At 48.7% G+C, this 18,790-nt stretch overlaps 1 protein-coding gene across 1 annotated transcript in view; it reads left to right on the top strand.

Moving 5' to 3' along the window:
• LOC129705359 (dnaJ homolog subfamily C member 13-like) overlaps positions 1-18,790 on the top strand; it is a 109,097-nt gene that overhangs the window by 43,164 nt on the left and 47,143 nt on the right. The window contains exons 14-18 of the mRNA XM_055648907.1: positions 8,187-8,388; positions 11,079-11,194; positions 13,911-13,989; positions 15,692-15,827; positions 18,209-18,390. Of these exons, the coding sequence (XP_055504882.1) occupies positions 8,187-8,388; positions 11,079-11,194; positions 13,911-13,989; positions 15,692-15,827; positions 18,209-18,390 (715 nt within the window). The remainder of the gene's footprint in view (positions 1-8,186; positions 8,389-11,078; positions 11,195-13,910; positions 13,990-15,691; positions 15,828-18,208; positions 18,391-18,790) is intronic.

Genomic DNA, 18,790 nt, shown 5'->3' with positions numbered 1-18,790 from the left:
GAGGAGTCTGCTTCATGACCAATAACAACTGGTGCAACCCTGGAAATATCAAGATGCTTTCCCGTTCCTGCTCGCCGGACCTGGAGCACCTGACAATCTCATGCCGCCCATTCTACCTTCCCCGGGAGTTCGGCTCAGTGATCGTCACAGCCGTCTACATTCCACCGCAGGCGGACACCGACGTGGCACTTTCGGCCCTACACGATGTGCTATGTCGACATCAAAACAAGTACCCGGATGCGGCTATGGTGGTGGCTGGAGATTTTAATAAATCAAATCTCAAGAAGGTCATGCCGAACTTCTACCAACACATCACGTGTGCCACCAGGGGGGAGAGAACTTTGGACCACTGCTACACACCGTTCAGGAAAGGCTACAAGGCCGTTTCACTCCCTCCCCTAGGAAAATCTGACCACGCTGCCATCTTCCTGTTGCCGGAGTATAAACAGAGGATAGTTCGGGAAGCTGTAGAGACGAGGGACGTAAAGCGGTGGTCCAACCAGTCAGAGGCCATGCTGCAAGATGCACTGAGAGATGTCGATTGGAATATGTTCGAAGCAAGTTCCAGTGACATCAGAGAGTTCGCGGAAGCAGTCATGGACTTCATCGCAACGGTAACCGACAACATCGTCCCCACGGTAAGGGTAAGCACCTTCCCGAACCAAAAACCCTGGGTAGACAGATCTGTTCGTGTGGCCTTGAATGCTCGTACCGCTGCCTACAACTCGGGCTTGGCATCAGGAAACATGGACGTCTACAAGGCATAGTCCTACCGAATGCGAAGGGCGGTGAAGGACGCAAAGAGAAGGTACAGGGACAAGATGGAGTTACAGATGGAGCAGCAGGACACCAGAAGCCTGTGGCAGGGGCTACGGATTGTAACCAACTACCGAAGCACCCCTCCCTCACCCGCATGTGCCGGCACCTCCCTAGCTGACGACCTGAACTCCTTTTACGCTCGTTTCGAGAGGGGCAACACCACTCCAGGTCTGCCGACTATCGACAATACCGACAGCGGGCTGGCTACCGAAGCTGAAGGGAGGAATATGCACACATTCTCGCTGTCCGAGCACGACGTGAGGAGGGCACTGACACGGGTGAACACAAGAAAAGCTGCAGGCCCCGATGGCATCTCGGGGCGAGTACTCAAGTCCTGTGCTACGCAGCTAGCTCCGGTGCTCACTACAATATTCAACCTTTCCCTGGACAAGTCCGTGGTCCCTGCCTGCTTCAAAAAATCCATCATTGTACCGGTACCAAAAAATGCCTCCCCAGCCTGTCTGAATGACTACCGTCCGGTGGCCCTTACCTCGGTAGTCATGAAATGCTTTGAGAGGCTGGTGAAGAATCACATCTGCGCCTTCCTCCCTCGGAACATGGACCCGTTGCAGTTCGCATACCGTCCGAACAGATCCACGGACGATGCGGTCTCCCAGGTTTTGCACACCGCTCTCTCCCATCTGGAAAGCCAGAAGGGGGGCTACGTGAGGATGCTGTTCATAGACTACAGTTCAGCCTTCAACACGATAGTCCCCACCAGATTGGCCGGAAACTAATGGAATTGGGGCTCAACACCTCCCTGTGTGCCTGGGTCCTGGACTTTCTCACCGCCAGGCCCCAGGTAGTCAAGATGGGGGGGAATACATCGAAGTCCCTCACCCTGAGCACAGGATCGCCCCAGGGTTGCGTCCTCAGCCCCCTATTGTACTCCCTGTACACACATGACTGTGTGGCTAGGTTCAGCTCCAATTCAATAATTAAGTTTGCTGATGACACTGTGGTGGTGGGCCTGATCTCAGACAATGATGAGAGGGCCTACCGGGAGGAGGTGGCTGATCTAGCACTCTGGTGCCAGGAGAACAGCCTCCTCTTGAACATCAAAAAAAAACGAAGGAGCTGATCATGGACTTTAGGAGGGCACATCATCCGAGGACGTACACTCCATTGAGTATAAATGGGGATCCTGTGGATAGGGTGAACTGTTTTAAATATCTGGGAGTCCACATCTCTGAGGATATGACATGGTCATCACACGCCTCAGCACTGGTGAGTAAGGCAAGGCAGCGCCTTTACCACCTCAGGCAATTGAGGAAATTCAGAGTGTCTCCGAGGATCCTCCAGTGCTTCTACGCAGCGGCGGTGGAAAGCATCTTGTCCGGGAACATTACCATCTGGTTCGGAAATTGCTCTGCCAAGGACAAGAAGGCTCTGCAGAGAGTAGTGCGTTCGGCCGAACGCACTATGGGAACTTCACTCACCCCCCTGCAGGAACTATACAACAGGAGGTGCAACTCCAGAGCAAACAAAATCATGAGAGACCCCTTCCACCCCTGCAACAGACTGTTCCAGCCGCTACGGCCAGGCAAACGCCTCCGTTGCCATGCAGTGAGAACGGAGAGGTTGAGAAGGAGTTTCTTCCCAGAGGCAATTCGGACTGTAAACGCCCTTCTCACCAGGGACTAACTGTACAGAACGCTTTTCCTTCTATTATTTATTATGTAAAATTAATATGTGTGTTATGAGTGTGTTTATAATTTGTTTGGTTGTTTTGTTGTTCCGCGAGCATTGCCATTTTCATTTCACTGCACATCTCGTATGTGTATGTGACAAATAAACTTGACTTGACTTGACTTGACTTGACTGATGTGAGAAAAAACGTTTTCACCCAAAGAGATTTGAATTTATGGAATTCCCTGCCACAGAGGGCAGTGGAGGCCAAATCACTGGATGGATTTAAGAGAGAGTTAGATAGAGCTCTGGGGGCTAGTGGAATCAAGGGATATGGGGAGAAGGCAGGCACGGGATATTGATAGGGGACGATCAGCCATGATCACAATGAATGGCGGTGCTGGCTCGAAGGATCGAATGGCCTCCTCCTGCACCTATTTTCTATGTTTCTATCACATGACCTTATGACTTGTTTAACACCTTACTGAAATGGGTGCATGCTGTTCAGTTTATTGTCATGTGTAACGAGGTAGAGTGAAAAGGACTGTCGGGGTCCCTGGCTGGAGTCGAGGGGGAGGTATAAGGACGGGTGTTGCATCTCCTGCGGTTGCAGGGGAAAGTACCTGGGGAGTGGGTGGTTTGGTTGGGAAGGGACGAGTTGACCAGGGAGTTGTGGAGAGAGCGGTCTCTGCGGAATGGGATGGGGAGGGGAAGATGTGACTCTAATTCAGGTGCAGAATGAGAGATTGTGTACAGTTGTGGGAGTCCAAAGTTCGGTTTAGTTTATCGTACCTCTTGCCTGATGGGAGAGGGGAGAAGAGTGGGTGGCCAGGGTGCGACTGGTCCTTGATTATGCTGCTGACCTTGCCGAGGCAGCACGAGGTATAGATGTGGTCAACGGAAGGGAGGTTGGTTTGTGTGTGACGGTCTGGGCTGCGTCCACACCTTCTTCCCAAGTTCACAAGTTACAGGAGTAGAATTACGCCATTCGGCCCAGTTCAGTTCAGTTCAGTCCCATCGAGTCTACTCCGCCATTCAATCATGGCTGATCTCTGCCACCTCATCCCATTCTCCTGCCTTCTCCCCATAACCCTCGACACCCATTCTAATCAAGAACTTGTCTCGAGGGTCATGGGGAGAAGGCATGAAAATTGGATTAGGAGGCGGATTTCTTGCTGGTCTTGGATGGAAATGTTCTCAAACCAAGCTGTGATGCATCCCGATAAAATGCTTTCTACGGCGCATCTGTGGAGGTTGTAGAAGAACACTATTGACTCCATTACATTTCCAGGTAATTTTAAACCAGCGTAGTTTGTATGATGGTCTTGGTATGAGCTGCCAAATAAAGCTCTATCTAAGCTTTGTCGTAATAAAGCTGAATAATATCATAATAATAATAATAATAATTTTATTTATAGAGCACTTTAAAAACAAACATAGCTGCAACAAAGTGCTGTACATCACTAATCATTGACAAAAAAAGTTAATACACACCAAAAATAACAATCGAAAGAAATAGTAGGAAAAGACATGTAAAATAAAGAAACATCAAAAACACCACAAACAGAAGCAAAGCCTCAGGCATGGTCAAAAGCCAGGGAGTACAAATGCGTTTTAACACTGGATTTGAAGATGGACAGTGAGGGGGCCTGTCTGATGTGCAGCGGCAGGGTGTTCCAGAGTGCCGGAGCAGCAACAGAGAAGGCTCTATCCCCTCTGAGCCTCCGACTAGACCTCGGTACCTCCAGGAGCAGCTGACCAGCTGACCTGAGGGACCGGGCAGGAGTGTATGGGTGGAGCAGCTCAGAGAGGTAAGGCGGGGCGAGCCCATTCAGAGATTTAAAAACAAATAACAGTAACTTAAAATGAACCCGAAAGTGCACCGGGAGCCAGTGTAGGGAGGCCAGAATTGGCGATATGTGCTCCCTCTTTCGAGTCGCTGTTAAAAGGCGAGCAGCAGCATTCTGAACCAACTGGAGACGAGCCAGTGAAGAACGAGCAATACCAAAATAGAGCGCGTTACAGTAATCCAGCCTAGATGTAATAAAGGCATGGATTACTGTCTCAAAATGCTGCCGCTCGAGAATGGGCTTCACCTTCGCCAGCTTCCTTAGGTGAAAGAAGCTGGACTTAACCACCGCGCATATTTGGCGATCTAATTTAAAGTCACTGTCCATCCTAAAACCCAGGTTCACAACTGTTGGCTTCACGTACCTTGACAATGGACCTAAATCAACAAATGGAGGTTCACGGCAGCCATTGGGATCAAATAAAATCACCTCTGTCTTCTTTTCATTAAATCCAAGAAAGTTTAGGGCCAACCAGGACTTAATGTCATCAAAACAAGACAGAAGCGATTTTACAGAAAAGGCATCTTCCCCCCTCAGCGGCAAATAAAGCTGGGTATCATCTGCATAACAGTGGAAGGAGATGCCATGCTTTCTAAGGATGGAACCCAGTGGAAGTATGTACAGCGAGAAAAGCAGGGGCCCCAGAATCGAACCCTGTGGAACCCCATATGACAGGGGAGCGGAAGAGGATTCAAACCCAGCAAGGCTAACACACATGGTTCTGCCCGCCAGATAGGACCTGAACCATCCCAGGGCACTGTCGCAGATGCCCACTAACTGCTGTAGCCGAGATAATAAGATATTATGGTCCACCGTATCAAAGGCGGCAGACAAGTCCAGCAGGACAAGAACCACACAATCCCCAGAATCATTAGCCAGGAGGATATCGTTAAAAACCCTTAGCAATGCTGACTCCGTGCTGTGCATGGTTTTAAATCCAGACTGGAAGATCTCCCGAATATCATGCTCCTCCAGGAATAGTTTTAGCTGAGCATAAACAACTCTCTCCAGTAATTTAGAAATAAAAGGCAATTTCGAGATGGGTCTAAAATTGGCCAGAACAGATTGATCCAGGCCAGGTTTCTTAAGTAGTGGTTGCACTACCGCATGCTTAAAACTCACGGGGACAACCCCAGAACACAAGCTGCTGTTAATAATGGTAAGAACCGACTGCCCTATACTAGAGAAAACCTCCTTAAAAAGATGTGGAGGGACCGCATCACAAGGAGAACCCGATGGCTTAATATGGGAAACCACATCCTTTAAATACGATATAGTCACAGGCTCAAACTTGTTGAATACCACCAGGCAAGGGACCGAAACAGAAGGGTCAGAGGCAGGTGCTGAAATGTTAGCCCTTAAGGAAACAACCTTATCAACAAAAAAGTGCAGGAAGTCATTACACATTTCAGGTGAAGCTTCCAGACAGACAGGCTGCGGGGCATTTAGAACAGAGTCAATGATTTCAAATAGCACACGAGGGTTGTTACACTTTGACACAATAATTTTAGACAGGTACTCTCTCTTGGCCTTTTTAACACTGTTTTGGTAGTGACGCCAACAGTCCCTGAGAATTTGAAGTGAAACCTGTAGCCTGTCCTTCCTCCACTTTCGCTCAGCTCTACGACACTCCCGTCGTGCTGCACGAGTCACTGCACTGAACCAGGGTTCAGGTTTAGCCCTCGGCTTCAACGATCTTAACGGAGCCACAGAGTCCAGTATAGTCCTGCATGAAGAATGAAACCACGAACTAATCTCCTCCGTACCAAGAGGAATGGACGCAGAGGGGGCGCAGAGCTGATCGAAAGCAGCAGAGAACTTGCCAGCAGTAAAAGGGCTAAAAGACCGACAGCGCCGAGCAGACACCACAGGCAAAATTGCTTCACAGGAGAAATTGACATCAAACAATACAGGCATATGATCTGAAAACACACTATCAGAGATTTCCAAATTCAACACAGACAAGCCATGAGAGAGAACAAGGTCCAGTGTATGTCCATGTTCGTGTGTGGGACCAGACACACACTGGACAAAATCAAAAGAGTCCACAAGGCTGAAAAAGTCCTTCACTAACGGCTTAGCAGGACAGCACACATGGATGTTAAAGTCCCCAACCAAAAGGACACGATCATAGTTGGGCACGATCCCAGCCAGAAAATCAGAGAATTCATTTACAAAGTCCTTATTATACTTGGGCGGTCGGTAGATGACCGCACAAAGCACCGGTTTGGAGCGGCCCACTTCAAATACAGTTGCTTCGAAACTGGAGAAAGAAGATGATAGAGGGCATTGCCTGCACTTAAAGTTATTTTTATAAACAGCCGCTGTTCCTCCTCCACGGCCCGATATCCGCGGTGAGTTGAAATAAGAGCAGCCAGCCGGTAATAGCTCAACAAGAGCGCTGCACTCACCTGGACCCATCCAAGTCTCAGTCACACAGAGGAAATCCAGTCCACGTGAGCAGAAGAAATCCCTCAGTATAAAAGTCTTGTTTGCCAGGGATCTGGCGTTCACTAAACCAATCCTGGAGGGGGATGGACTCACCAGATCAGCTGATCGCTGAGCCCGGTGCAGAGTCCTCCGGTTCCGGGGATTCACCCCGCGGTGGCGGGGCCGAGGAGAGCATGGGAGGCGTGGCCCGTCTCGCCGCAGCTCCTGAGCATAGGAAGGGGTGGGGGCGAAGGGACCCACCCGGAAGAGTTGGTGTACCAGGTGACCTCCTTCGTTCCTCCTACCGAGACGGTGAGCCAAGCCAGTTCTCCGTGCTGCAGCAGGTGGACAGTGCTCCCGATCGTTGGGGAGGAGATTGTCTGTTGACAGTTGACAGTTGACAGTTGGTGAGCACCAGGCTGAAGGCTGCAGGCCCCGGAGATGTCCCTGAGCAAAGTGTTCCCGACGCTCAAGGCTTTCGAGGAGATTCCCACCTCCTGGCCCACCCAGTTTAGACTTCACCAGTCGACCGCTACGTTTGCCACGGCGACGGCGACGGCGACGCTTCCTCGGGCTTAAAACCCACTCCAGGTGAGTTTGGATTCCCAAGAGGAACGGGGGCAGTGTAGTATGTCCGCGGTAAACAAAGGCACCGACATTACGCTGAATGTCCATTAGAGATGTACGGTCGTAGACCAGCAGAGACTTTAGTTGTATAACACCAATAGAAAACACAAAAAACAGAGAGAGCAACAGACAGGCAGCCATAGACATCGGCGCCATCTTGGATATGATGGATGTTAAAATATCATGGCATCCAATCCAGTCTGTTGTGGAGAACCTTATTTGGATGAAAGTAAGCATGCAGGTACAGCAGGCAGTGAAGAAAGCGAACGGCATGTTGGCCTTTATAACAAGAGGAGTTGAGTATAGGAGCAAAGAGGTCCTTCTGCAATTGTACAGGGCCCTAGTGAGACCACACCTGCAGTTTTGGTCCCCTAATTTGAGGAAGGACATTCTTGCTATTGAGGGAGTGCAGCGTAGGTTTACAAGGTTAATTCCCGGGATGGAGGGGACTGTCATATGCTGACAGTCGTCACCTATCCATGTTCTCCACAGATGCTGCCTGACCCGCTGAATTACTCCAGCACTCTGTGAAACGTCACCTATCCATGTTCTCCACAGATGCTGCCTGACCCGCTGAATTACTCCAGCACTCTGTGAAACGTCACCTATCCATGTTCTCCACAGATGCTGCCTGACCCGCTGAATTACTCCAGCACTCTGTGAAACGTCACCTATCCACGTTCTCCAGAGATGCTGCCTGACCCGCAGGTCAGGCAGCATCTCCGGAGAACATGGATAGGTGAAGTTTCACAAAATTGATAGCAATGAAAAAAAATTGATAGATTGTATTTTCTGTGATCTAATCGAATTGATTTTTGTTCTCTATAATAGGCGATTAACCATTGAGAAGATTGCTGCTCATTTAGCAGACTTTACCCCACGCTTACAAAGCAACACAAGAGCCTTGTATCAGTACTGCCCGATCCCCGCCATCAGCTACCCTCAACTGGAAAATGAGCTGTTCTGTAACATCTACTACCTTAAACATCTCTGTGACACCGTGCGATTCCCCGACTGGCCCATCAAAGATCCAGTAAGTCTTTTTCCCCCCCCCTCAATTTGAGGAAGGACATTCATGCTATTGAGGGAGTGCAGCGTAGGTTTACAAGGTTAATATCCGGGATGGCGGGACTGTCATATGCTGAGAGAATGAAGCGGCTGGGCTTTTGTACACTCTGGAGTTTAGAAGGTTGAGAGGGCATCTCTGAGAGGGGATCTCATTGAAACATAGAAGATTGTTAAGGGGTTTGGACACGCTTGAGGCAGGAAACATGTTCCCGATGTTGTGGGAGTCCAGAACCAGGGGCCACAGTTTAAGAATAAGGAGTAAGCCATTTGGGAATGGAGACGAGGAAACACTTTTTCTCACAGAGAATGGTGAGTGTGGAATTCTCTGCCTCAGAGGGCGGTGGAGGCAGGTTCTCTGGATACTTTCAAGAGAGAGGTGGATAGGGCTCTTAAAAATAAGAAGAATGGGGTACTGATTGGGGATGTTCAGCCATGATCACATTGAATGGCGGTGCTGGCTCGAAGGGCCGAATTGCCTACTCCTGCACCTATCGTCTATTGTCAATTCATAGAATCATGGCATGATACAGCATGGAAAGGGCCCTTCAGCCCAACATGCCCACACGGGCCAACATGTCCCGCCTGCCTGCGTTTCGGCCCATATCCCTCCAAACCTCTCCTATCCATGTAACTGTTTCTTAAACGTTGGGATAGTCCCAGCCTCAACTAACTCCTCCAGCAGCTCGTTCCATACACCCACCAGCCTTTGTGTGAAAGAGTTACCCCTCAGATTCCTATTAACTCTTTACCCCTTCACCTTAAGCCTCTGTCCTTTGGTGTAAGAAAGAACTGCAAATGCTGATTGAAAGCAAAGGTAGACACAAAAATGCTGGAGTAACTCAGCGGGTCAGGCAGCATCTCTGGAGAGAAGGAATGGGCGACGTTTCGGGTCGAGACCCTTCTTCAGTCTGAACTTGTAAGTGTCGTCCAGAGATGCAACCTATCCAGAGATGCTACCTCACCCACTGAGTTACTCCAACATTTTGTGTCTACCTGTGTCCTCTGGCCCACGATTCATCTACTCTGCGCAAGAGAGTCTGTGCAGCTACCCGATCTACTCCCCTCAGGATTTCATATACCTCTGTAAGAGGCAGGAAAAGGTTCGGAATGAATCAGGGCCGGCACCGATAGCCCAGGAAAGGTGGAGCCCACAATGGTGCATTGTTGGTGGTGGAAGAGGATACGGACATTGAGGGAGACAATTAGGGCAACTACAGTGGGGGGTGGGCAGAGAGAGGGTTACTCGAAATTAGGGAAGTCAATGTTCATACCACTGGGGTGTAGGAGACCCAAGGGAAATATGAGGTGCTGCTCCTCCAATTTGCGCTGGGCCTCACTCTGACAATGGAGGAGGCCCAGGACAGAAAGGTCAGTGCGGGAATGGGAGGGGAAGTTAACGTGTTTGGCAACCGGGAGATCTGGTAGGCCAAGGCAGACTAAACTTAGCTGTTCGATGACTCGATCGCCGAGCCTGCGCTTGGTCTCGCCGACACACAGGAGTCCACACCTGGAACAGCGGATACAGCAGATGAGGTTGGAGGATGTGCAAGTGGAATTCTGCCGCACATGAAAGGATTGTCGTGGTCCTCGGACGGAGTCGAGAGTGGAGGTATAAGGACAGGTGTTGCATCTCCTGCGGTTGCAGGGGAAGGTACCTGGGGAGAAGGGGGTGGTTTGGGCGGGAAGGGATGAGTTGACCAGGGAGTTGCAGAGGAAACGGTCTCTGCGGAAAGCGGTGGAGATAGGAAGATGCTGAGGCTCTAAGGCGCTGGTCAGGCCACATTTGAAGTTTTGTGAGCAGCTTTGGGCCCCATATCTGAGGAGGGATGTGCTGGCTCTGGAGAAGGTCCAGAAGAGGTTGACAAGAATGATCCCAGGAATGAGTTGGTTAACATGTGATGAGCGTTTGACGGCACTGGGCCTGTACTCGCTGGAGTTTGCTCAGAGTGCCTTGAGGAGTCTTGAGTGCTGGAAGAGCTCAGTGGGATAGGCAGCATCTGAAGTCCCGACCCAAAGACCTTTACATGAATTTTATGCTACATTTTATTTTTTAGTTTAATTTAAAGATACATCGTGGAAACAGGCTCTTTGGTCGACTGAGTCCACGCAGACCAGTGATCAGTTTAGTTTATTGTCACGTGTACCAAGGTACAGTGAAAAGCTTTTGTTGCCAGTTAGCCAGTCAGCGGAAAGACGATACATAATTACAATCGAGCCATTTGCAGTGTGTGGATACATAAGGGAATAATGTTTAGTCCAAGGTAAAGCCAGCAAAGTCTGATCAAGCATAGTCTAAGGGCCTCCAATGAGGTAGATAGTAGCTCAGCACTGCTCTCTGGTTGTGGTAGGATGATTCAGTTGCCTGATAACAGCTGGGAAGAAACTGTCTCTGAATTTGGATCCCCGCACACTAACGGTATCCCACACACGCGAGGGCCAATTTACAATTTTACCCAAGCCAATTTACCTGCAAACCTGCACGTCTTTGGAGTGTGGGAGGAAACCCGGAGAGAACTCACGCGGTCACGGGGAGAAAGTGCAAACTCCGCACAGACAGCACCCGTAGTCGGGATCGAGCCCGGGTCGCTGGCGCTGTGAGACAGCAACTCTACCGTCCCTAATGTTGACATTTGAGCTTGCTGCATCCTGTTCTAGGTGAGATTGCTGAAAGACACGCTGGACGCTTGGAAGAAAGAAGTGGAAAAGAAGCCGCCTTCAATGTCGATCGAAGAGGCGTACGATGTGCTGAACCTCCCGAAGGGCCAAGGAATGTGAGTAGCCTATGCAAGCTTTAAGCTGAAGGATAAGGGCTAGGCCATTTACAACTGAGGTGAGGGGAAAAAAAACACCCAGAGTTGTGAATTCTCTGCCACAGAAGGCAGCGGAGGTCAATTCAATGGATGCTTTCAAGAGAGAGTGAGCTTTAGCTCTTAGGGCTAACAGAATCAAGGGATATGCAGAGCTGCCAAGAAGTGCGGATTTTCCGGATTTTGTACAGAAATGCGTTAAGAATATGATGTACGGATTTGCTTTGTAAAATACAGATTTTTTAAGAATCAGCCTGACTTCCTGGAAAGTGGGATAACATGGAACTAGTGTGAGCGAGTGATCGATGGTCGGCATGGGCCAAAGGGCCTGTTTGCATGCCGTATCTTTGACTCAATAGAGGCAGGAAACATGTTCCCGATGTTGGGGGACTCCAGAACCAGGGGCCACAGTTTAAGAATATGGGGTAGGCTATTTAGAACGGAGACGATGAAAAACGTTCTTCACCCAGAGAGTTGTGAATCTGTGGAATTCTCTGCCTCAGAAGGCAGTGGAGGCCAGTTCTCTGGATGCTTTCAAGAGAGCTCTTAAAGAAAGCGGAGTCAAGGGATATGGGTAGAAGGCAGGAACGGGGTACTGATTGGGGATGATCAGCCATCATCACATTGAATGGTGGTGCTGGGTCGAAGGGCCGAATGGCCTACTCCTGCACCTATTGTCTATTGTAATATTGTCTAATCCTGTATATATACTAAACAATGGTAAATAGCATATTTTAGAGGTGTATAACATCATGAGAGGGGTTATGTTGAATGCACTGTCTTTTACCTGAAGCAGGGGAATTAATAACCAGAAGACAAAGTTTTAAGGTGAGACAGGAAAGATTTCTTAGGAACCAGAGAGGCAGATTTTTCTCACATAGGGCAGTGGGTGTATGGAATGAGCCGCCAGAGGAGGTAGTTGTGTCAGGTGCTATAACGTTTAAAAGACATTGGATGGGTACATGGACAGGAAAGGTTTAGAGGAGCAAGGAGGTCCTACTGCAGTGCAGGGCCCCGGTGAGACCAATCCTGTCTGTTGTGTAGAACCTTTTTTGGATGAAAGTAAGTATGCAGGTACAGCAGGCAGTGAAGAAAGCCTTCATAACATGAGGAGTTGAGTATCTTTGAGGAGCAAAGAGGTCCTTCTGCAGTTGTAAAGGGCCCTAGTGAGACCACACCTGGAGTATTGTGTGCAGTTTGGGTCTCCTAATTTGAGGAAGGACGTTCTTGCTATTGAGGGAGTGCAGCGTAGGTTCACCAGGTCAATTCCCGGGATGGCGGGACTGACATATGATGAAAGAATGGGTTGACTGAGCTTGTATTCACTGGAATTTAGAAGGATGAGAGGGCATCTTATTGAAATGTATACAATTCTTAAAGGATTGAACAAGCTAGATGCAGGAACCATGTTCCCGATGTTGGGGGAGTCCAGAACCAGGGGTCACAGTTTAAGAATAAGGGGTAGGCCATTTAGATCAGGAAAAACTTCAACCCAGAGAGTTGTTAATCTGTGGAATTCTCTGCCACAGAAGGCAGTGGAGGCCAATTCACTGGATGTTTTCAAGAGAGAGTTAGATTTAGCTCGTAGGGCTAACGGAATCAAGGGATATGGGATAAAAGGCAAGAGTGGGCTACTGATTTTAGATGATCAGCCATAATCATATTGAATGGCGGTGCTGGTTCGAAGGGTCAAATGGCCTAATCCTGCACCTATGTTTCTATGTTCTATGTTTCTAGAGGGATATGACAATAGACAACAGGTGCAGGAGTAGGCCATTCGGCCCTTTCAGCACCGCCATTCAATGTGATCATGGCTGATCATCCCCAATCAGTACCCCGTTCCTGCCTTCTTCCCATATCCCCTGATTCCGCTAGTTTTAAGAGCCCTATGTAACTCTTTCTTGAAAGCATCCAGAGATCCCGCCTCCACCGCCCTCTGCGAGAATTCCACAGACTCACCACTCTCTGTGAGAAAAAGTGTTTCCTGGCCAAGCCAGGGCAGGTGGGACAAGTGTAGATGGACAGAAGGTGCTGAAGTAACTCAGCGGGGCAGGCAACATCTCAGGGGAGAAGGAATGGGTGTTATTTTGGGTCAAGACCCTTCTCAACCCTCTACTAGTATAGATGGGACATGTTGGTCGGGGTGGGAAAGTTGGGCCACAGGGCTCGTTTCAACGCTGTATGACTCTATGACTGATTTGGTGAGCACAGGAACTAAAGTCAGTTTTAGGGCAGCTGTACAGAGATGAGAAATCACGGTGGCGCAGCGGTAGAGTTGCTGCCTTACAACGAATGCAGCGCCGGAGACCCGGGTTCCATCCCAACTACGGGTGCTGTCTGTACGGAGTTTGCACGTTCTCCCCGTGACCTGCGTGGTTTCTCTCTGAGATCTTCGGTTTCCTCCCGCACTCCAAAGACGTACAGGTTTGTTGGTTAATTGGCTGGGTAAATGTAAACATTGTCTCTAGTGGGTGTAGGATGGTGTTAATGTGCGGGGATCGCTGGTCGGCGCGGACCCGGTGGTCTGAAAGGCCTGTTTCCGCGCTGTATCTCTAAACTAAACTAAACTAGCTGAAGCTGGGTGGAGACAAAGTTCACGTCAAAGTGTCGTTAAATGGACACTTTTTGCTGAAATATGTTCGTCGCGTGTGATCTGATGTGCCGTGAATTTTCTTGACAGGCAGGATGAGAGCAAGATAAGGAAAGCTTACTTCCGCCTTGCACAGAAGTACCACCCCGACAAGAATCCCGAAGGAAGGGTAGGTTCTGTGCGGGAGTAAAACGGCGGTGAATTGTTCAAATCGCCTCGTGCACGATGTCTTGGAAAAACATTTAACCTGTTCAAGTGCCACCCTCGAGCATACTCAGGTCATGGCCAATAGTGTGTTTAAAAAAAACTTGGCAGAGAACAGGTTAAGCTTCAGAGACACAAGACTCTGCAGATGCCGGGATCTCGAGTAAAACGCAGAGTGCTGGAGGTAAACTTAGCGGGTCAGGCGGCATCTGCGGAGAGAATGGACAAGCAGCGTTCTGGGGTCAGCGACAAGGGGTCACAGCTTAAGGATAAAGGGGAAATCCTTTAAAACCGAGATGAGAAGAACTTTTTTCACGCAGAGAGTGGTGAATCTCTGGAACTCTCTGCCACAGAGGGTAGTCGAGGCCAGTTCATTGGCTATATTTAAGAGGGAGTTAGATGTGGCCCTTGTGGCTAAGGGGATCAGGGGGTATGGGGAGAAGGCAGGTACGGGATACTGTGTTGGATGATCAGCCATGATCATATTGAATGGCGGTGCAGGCTCGAAGGGCCGAATGGCCTACTCCTGCACCTAATTTCTATGTTTCTATGCTGCCTTTCCCGATGAGTTACTCCAGCATTTTGTGTCTATCTTGGAGAGTGATGGGTGGATATGTCAGGGGGTCAGGGGGATGGGGGGACGAAAGGTTGTCTGATAAGGGAAGAGGAGGATATGGAGGGAAGGATATGGGTGCAATGCGACAGCGGGGAAGAGGGAGAGAATCAAACCGCAGTCAGGCTTTGTGTTTTTATTATGTTGTAAAAGCAAAGTAAAAATCGGAAGTTGAGCATTGAACAGATGAATGCTTGATGAGCGTTTGACGGCACTGGGCCTGTACTCGCTGGTGTTTAGAAGGATGAGGGGGAAACCTCACTGAAACTGATCAAATAGTGAAAGGCCTGGATAGTGTGGATGTTGAGAAGATATTTCCACTCGCGGGAGAGTCTAGGACTAGAGGTCACAGCCTCAGAATCAAAGGACGTTCCTTTAGGAAGGAGAAGAGGAGGAATTTATTTTGTCAGAGGGTGGTGAATCTGTGGAATTCATTGCCACAGGAGACTGTGGAGGCCAAGTCAGTGGGTGCCAAGATTGTTAAGGGCTTGGACACACTAGAGGCAGGAAACATGTTCCCGATGTTGGGGGAGTCCGGAACCAGGGGCCACAGTTAAAGAATAAGGAGTAAGCCATTTAGAACGGAGACGAGGAAACACTTTTTCTCACAGAGAGTTGTGAGTCTGTGGAATTCTCTGCCGCAGAGGGCGGTGGAGGCAGGTTTGCTAGATGCTTTCAAGAGAGAGCTGGATAGGGCTCTTAAAAATAACGGAGTCAGGGGATATGGGGAGACGGCAGGAACGGGGTACTGACTGGGGATGATCAGCCGTGGCCGCATCGAATGGCGGTGCTGGCTCGAAGGGCCGAATGGCCTCCTCGTGCACCTATTGTCTATTGTTATGGGGAGAGGGCAGGAGAATGGGGTTAGGAGGGAGAGATAGATCAGCTGTGATTGAATGGCGGAGTAGACTTGATGGGCCGTGTGGCCTAATTCTGCTCCTGTCACTTATGAACCTACTTGTTGAGGATAAAGTCTAGATTTGTTCATCTTCGTCTGTACATACGTAATTGGCAATCTTTTAATCTTGTTTTGTTCTGCGCTGATCATTTGAAGGACATCTTTGAAAAGGTGAATAAAGCCTATGAATACTTGTGCACAAAGTCGGCCAAGGCGGTGGACGGGCCTGATCCCGAGAACATCATCCTTATCTTGAAAACACAGAGCATCCTCTTCAACAGATACAAAACGGGTGAGGTGACATTGATCTGAAATGTTGACGGACTTTCCCGAAATACGAAATATGAGCATACCTCTCTACTTCTTGGTTATAAATGTATATTTAATAGACAATAGATGCATGAGTAGGCCATTCGGCCCTTCGAGCCAGCTTCTTTACTTCTTTAGTAACTTGTCAGTTTCTTTGTTGAACTAAATTAAGGCGCATGTTGCAATCAAAAGCGCTTGAACAATTGGTTGGGAAGAAAGCCAAACTGTAAGTCCGACGACTGCGCCTCCTTTGGGGCCATTCAATGTGATCATGGCTGATCATCCCCAATCAGTACCCCGTTCCTGCCTTCTCCCCATATCCCCTGACTCCGCTATTTTTAAGAGCCCTATCAAGCTCTCTCTTGAAAGCATCCAGAGAACCGGCCTCCACCGCCCTCTGAGGCAGAGAATTCCACAGACTCACAACTCTCTGTGAGAAAAAGTGTTTCCTCGTCTCCGTTCTAAATGGCTCACCCCTTATTCTTAAACTGTGTGGCCCCTGGTTCTGGACTCCCCCAACATCGGGAACATGTTTCCTGCCTCTAGCGTGTCCAAACCCTTAACAATTTTAGAGTTTCCACCCACACTCCAAAGACGTACAGGTGAGTAGCTTAATGGTATTAAGTGCTCACATCCATCACACAAACCAAACTCTCTTCTATTAAGTAGGAAGAAACTGCAGATGTTAGTTGAAACCGAAGATAGACACAAAATTCTGGAGTAACATAGAAATATACAAAGTAGGTGCAGGAATAAGCCATTCGGCCCTTCGAGCCAGCACCGCCATTCATTGTGATCGTGGCTGATCATCCACAATCAGTACCCCGTTCCTGCCTTCTCCCCATATCCCCTGACTCCGCTAGCCCCTCGACCTCTATCTAACTCTCTTTTAAATCATCCAATGAATTGATCTCAACTGCCTTCTGTGGCAGAGAATTCCACAAATTCACAACTCTCATCTCAGTTTTAAATCTTTATTCTGAGACTGTGGGCCCCTGGTTCTGGTCTCCCTCAACATGGGGAAAAATTTTCCTGCATCTAGCTTGTCCAGTCCTTTTAGAATTTTATAAGTTTCTGTAAGATCCCCTCCTTCGAAATTCCAGTGAATACAAGCCCAGTTTTCCAATCTCTCCTCATATGACAGTACCGCCATCCCGGGGATTAACCTCGTGAACCTACGCTGCACTGTCTCAATAGCAAGGATGTCCTACCTCAAATTAGGAGACCAAAACTGCACACAATAGTCCAGGTGTGGTCTCACCAGAACCCTGTACAATTGCAGAAGGACCTCTTTACTTCCATACACAAATCCTCTCGTTATGAAGGCCAACATGCCATTAGCTTTCTTCACTGCCTGCTGTACCTGCTTGTTTACTTTCAGTGACGGGTGTACAAGGACACCCAGGTTTCGTTGCGCTTCCTTTTTTCCTAATCTGACACCATTCAGAGAATATGCTGCCTCCTTGTTCTAGTCGCCAAAGAGGATAACCTCACATTTATCTACATTATACTGCATCTGCCACGCATCTGCCCACTCACTCAACCTGTCCAAGTCACTCTGCAACCTCCTAGCGTCCTCTTCGCTGTTCACACTGACACCCAGCTTTGTGTCATCTGCTAATGTTACTTTTAATTCCATCATCTAAATCATTAATATATATTGTAAATAGTTGCACCGAGCCTTGTGGCACTCCACTCGCCGCTGCCTGCCATTCTGACAAGGACCCGTTCATTCCTACTCTTTGTTTCCTGTCTGCCAACTAATTCTCTATCCATGACAATACCCTATCCCCAATACTATGTTCTAATTTTGCCCCCTAATCTCCAGTGTGGGACCTTAAAGGCTTTCTGAAAGTCTAGATACATCCACTGAATCTCAATATACAATAGGTGCAGTAGGCCATTTGGCCCTTTGAGCCAGCACCGCCATTCAATGTGAACATGGCTAATCATCCCCAATCAGTACCCCGTTGCTGGATTAACTTAGTCAGACAGCATCTCTGGATAAATTCTTCAGTCTGAAGAAGAGTCTCGACTCGAAATGTCACCGATCCATGTTCTCCAGAGATGCTGCCTGACTCGCTGAGTTACTCCAGCACTCTGTGAAATGTCACCTATCCATGTTCCCCACGGATGCTGCCTGACCCGCTGAGTTGCTCCTTACATTTTATGACCCGTACACTAGTTCTATCAAATATACCAAGGATAACTTACAAAAATAATCTACAAACCTGTACGTCTTTGTGATGTGGGAGGAAACTGGAGCACCCGGGTTGTGGGTTGGATGGTGGTTGCATCATTGCGCCGGGCAATCTTTTCCAGCTTTTAATTGTTCTAATTATTATGGTGCGATTTTCCTCACAGATCTGGAGCCCTATAAATATGCAGGATACCCAATGTTGATCAAGACCATCACGATGGAGACTTCAGACGATAAGATGTTCTCCAAGGTGTCCTTGCTGCCCGCTTCCACAGAGTTGGCCTTCCACACTGTCAACTGCTCAGCACTCAACGCTGAGGAACTGCGCAGAGAGAACGGGATAGAGGTAACTTATGCATGGTAGTGCCAATGGTATGAAGCCAGTCCGTAAGTAAGTTCCACAGATCGCAACCATCTACCATTCAGGTACATGGATAGGACAGGTTTGGAGGGATATGGACCAAGCGCAGGCAGGTGGGACTAGCGTAGATGGGACATGTTGAAACTGTGTGATTCAAAGAGGGATAGTCATGGAGTGATACAGTGGGCAAGTTGGGCCGAAGGGCCTGTTTCCCCACTGTATCACCCCATGACTATCCCTCTTTGAATCACACAGTTTCTAGCCAACAACGTCACCTATCCATGTTCTCCACAGATGCTGCCTGACCCGCTGAGTTACTCCAGCATTTTGTATGCCTCTCTTTGGTATATAGACGAGAATTAAAAAGATTATAAGACACGATTTT

Source organism: Leucoraja erinacea, chromosome 2 (genome assembly GCF_028641065.1).
Source record: "Leucoraja erinacea ecotype New England chromosome 2, Leri_hhj_1, whole genome shotgun sequence".
NCBI lineage: Eukaryota > Metazoa > Chordata > Chondrichthyes > Rajiformes > Rajidae > Leucoraja > Leucoraja erinaceus.
The sequence above is the reverse complement of the archived record's forward strand: the minus strand, read 5'-3'. Positions and strand labels throughout refer to the sequence as shown.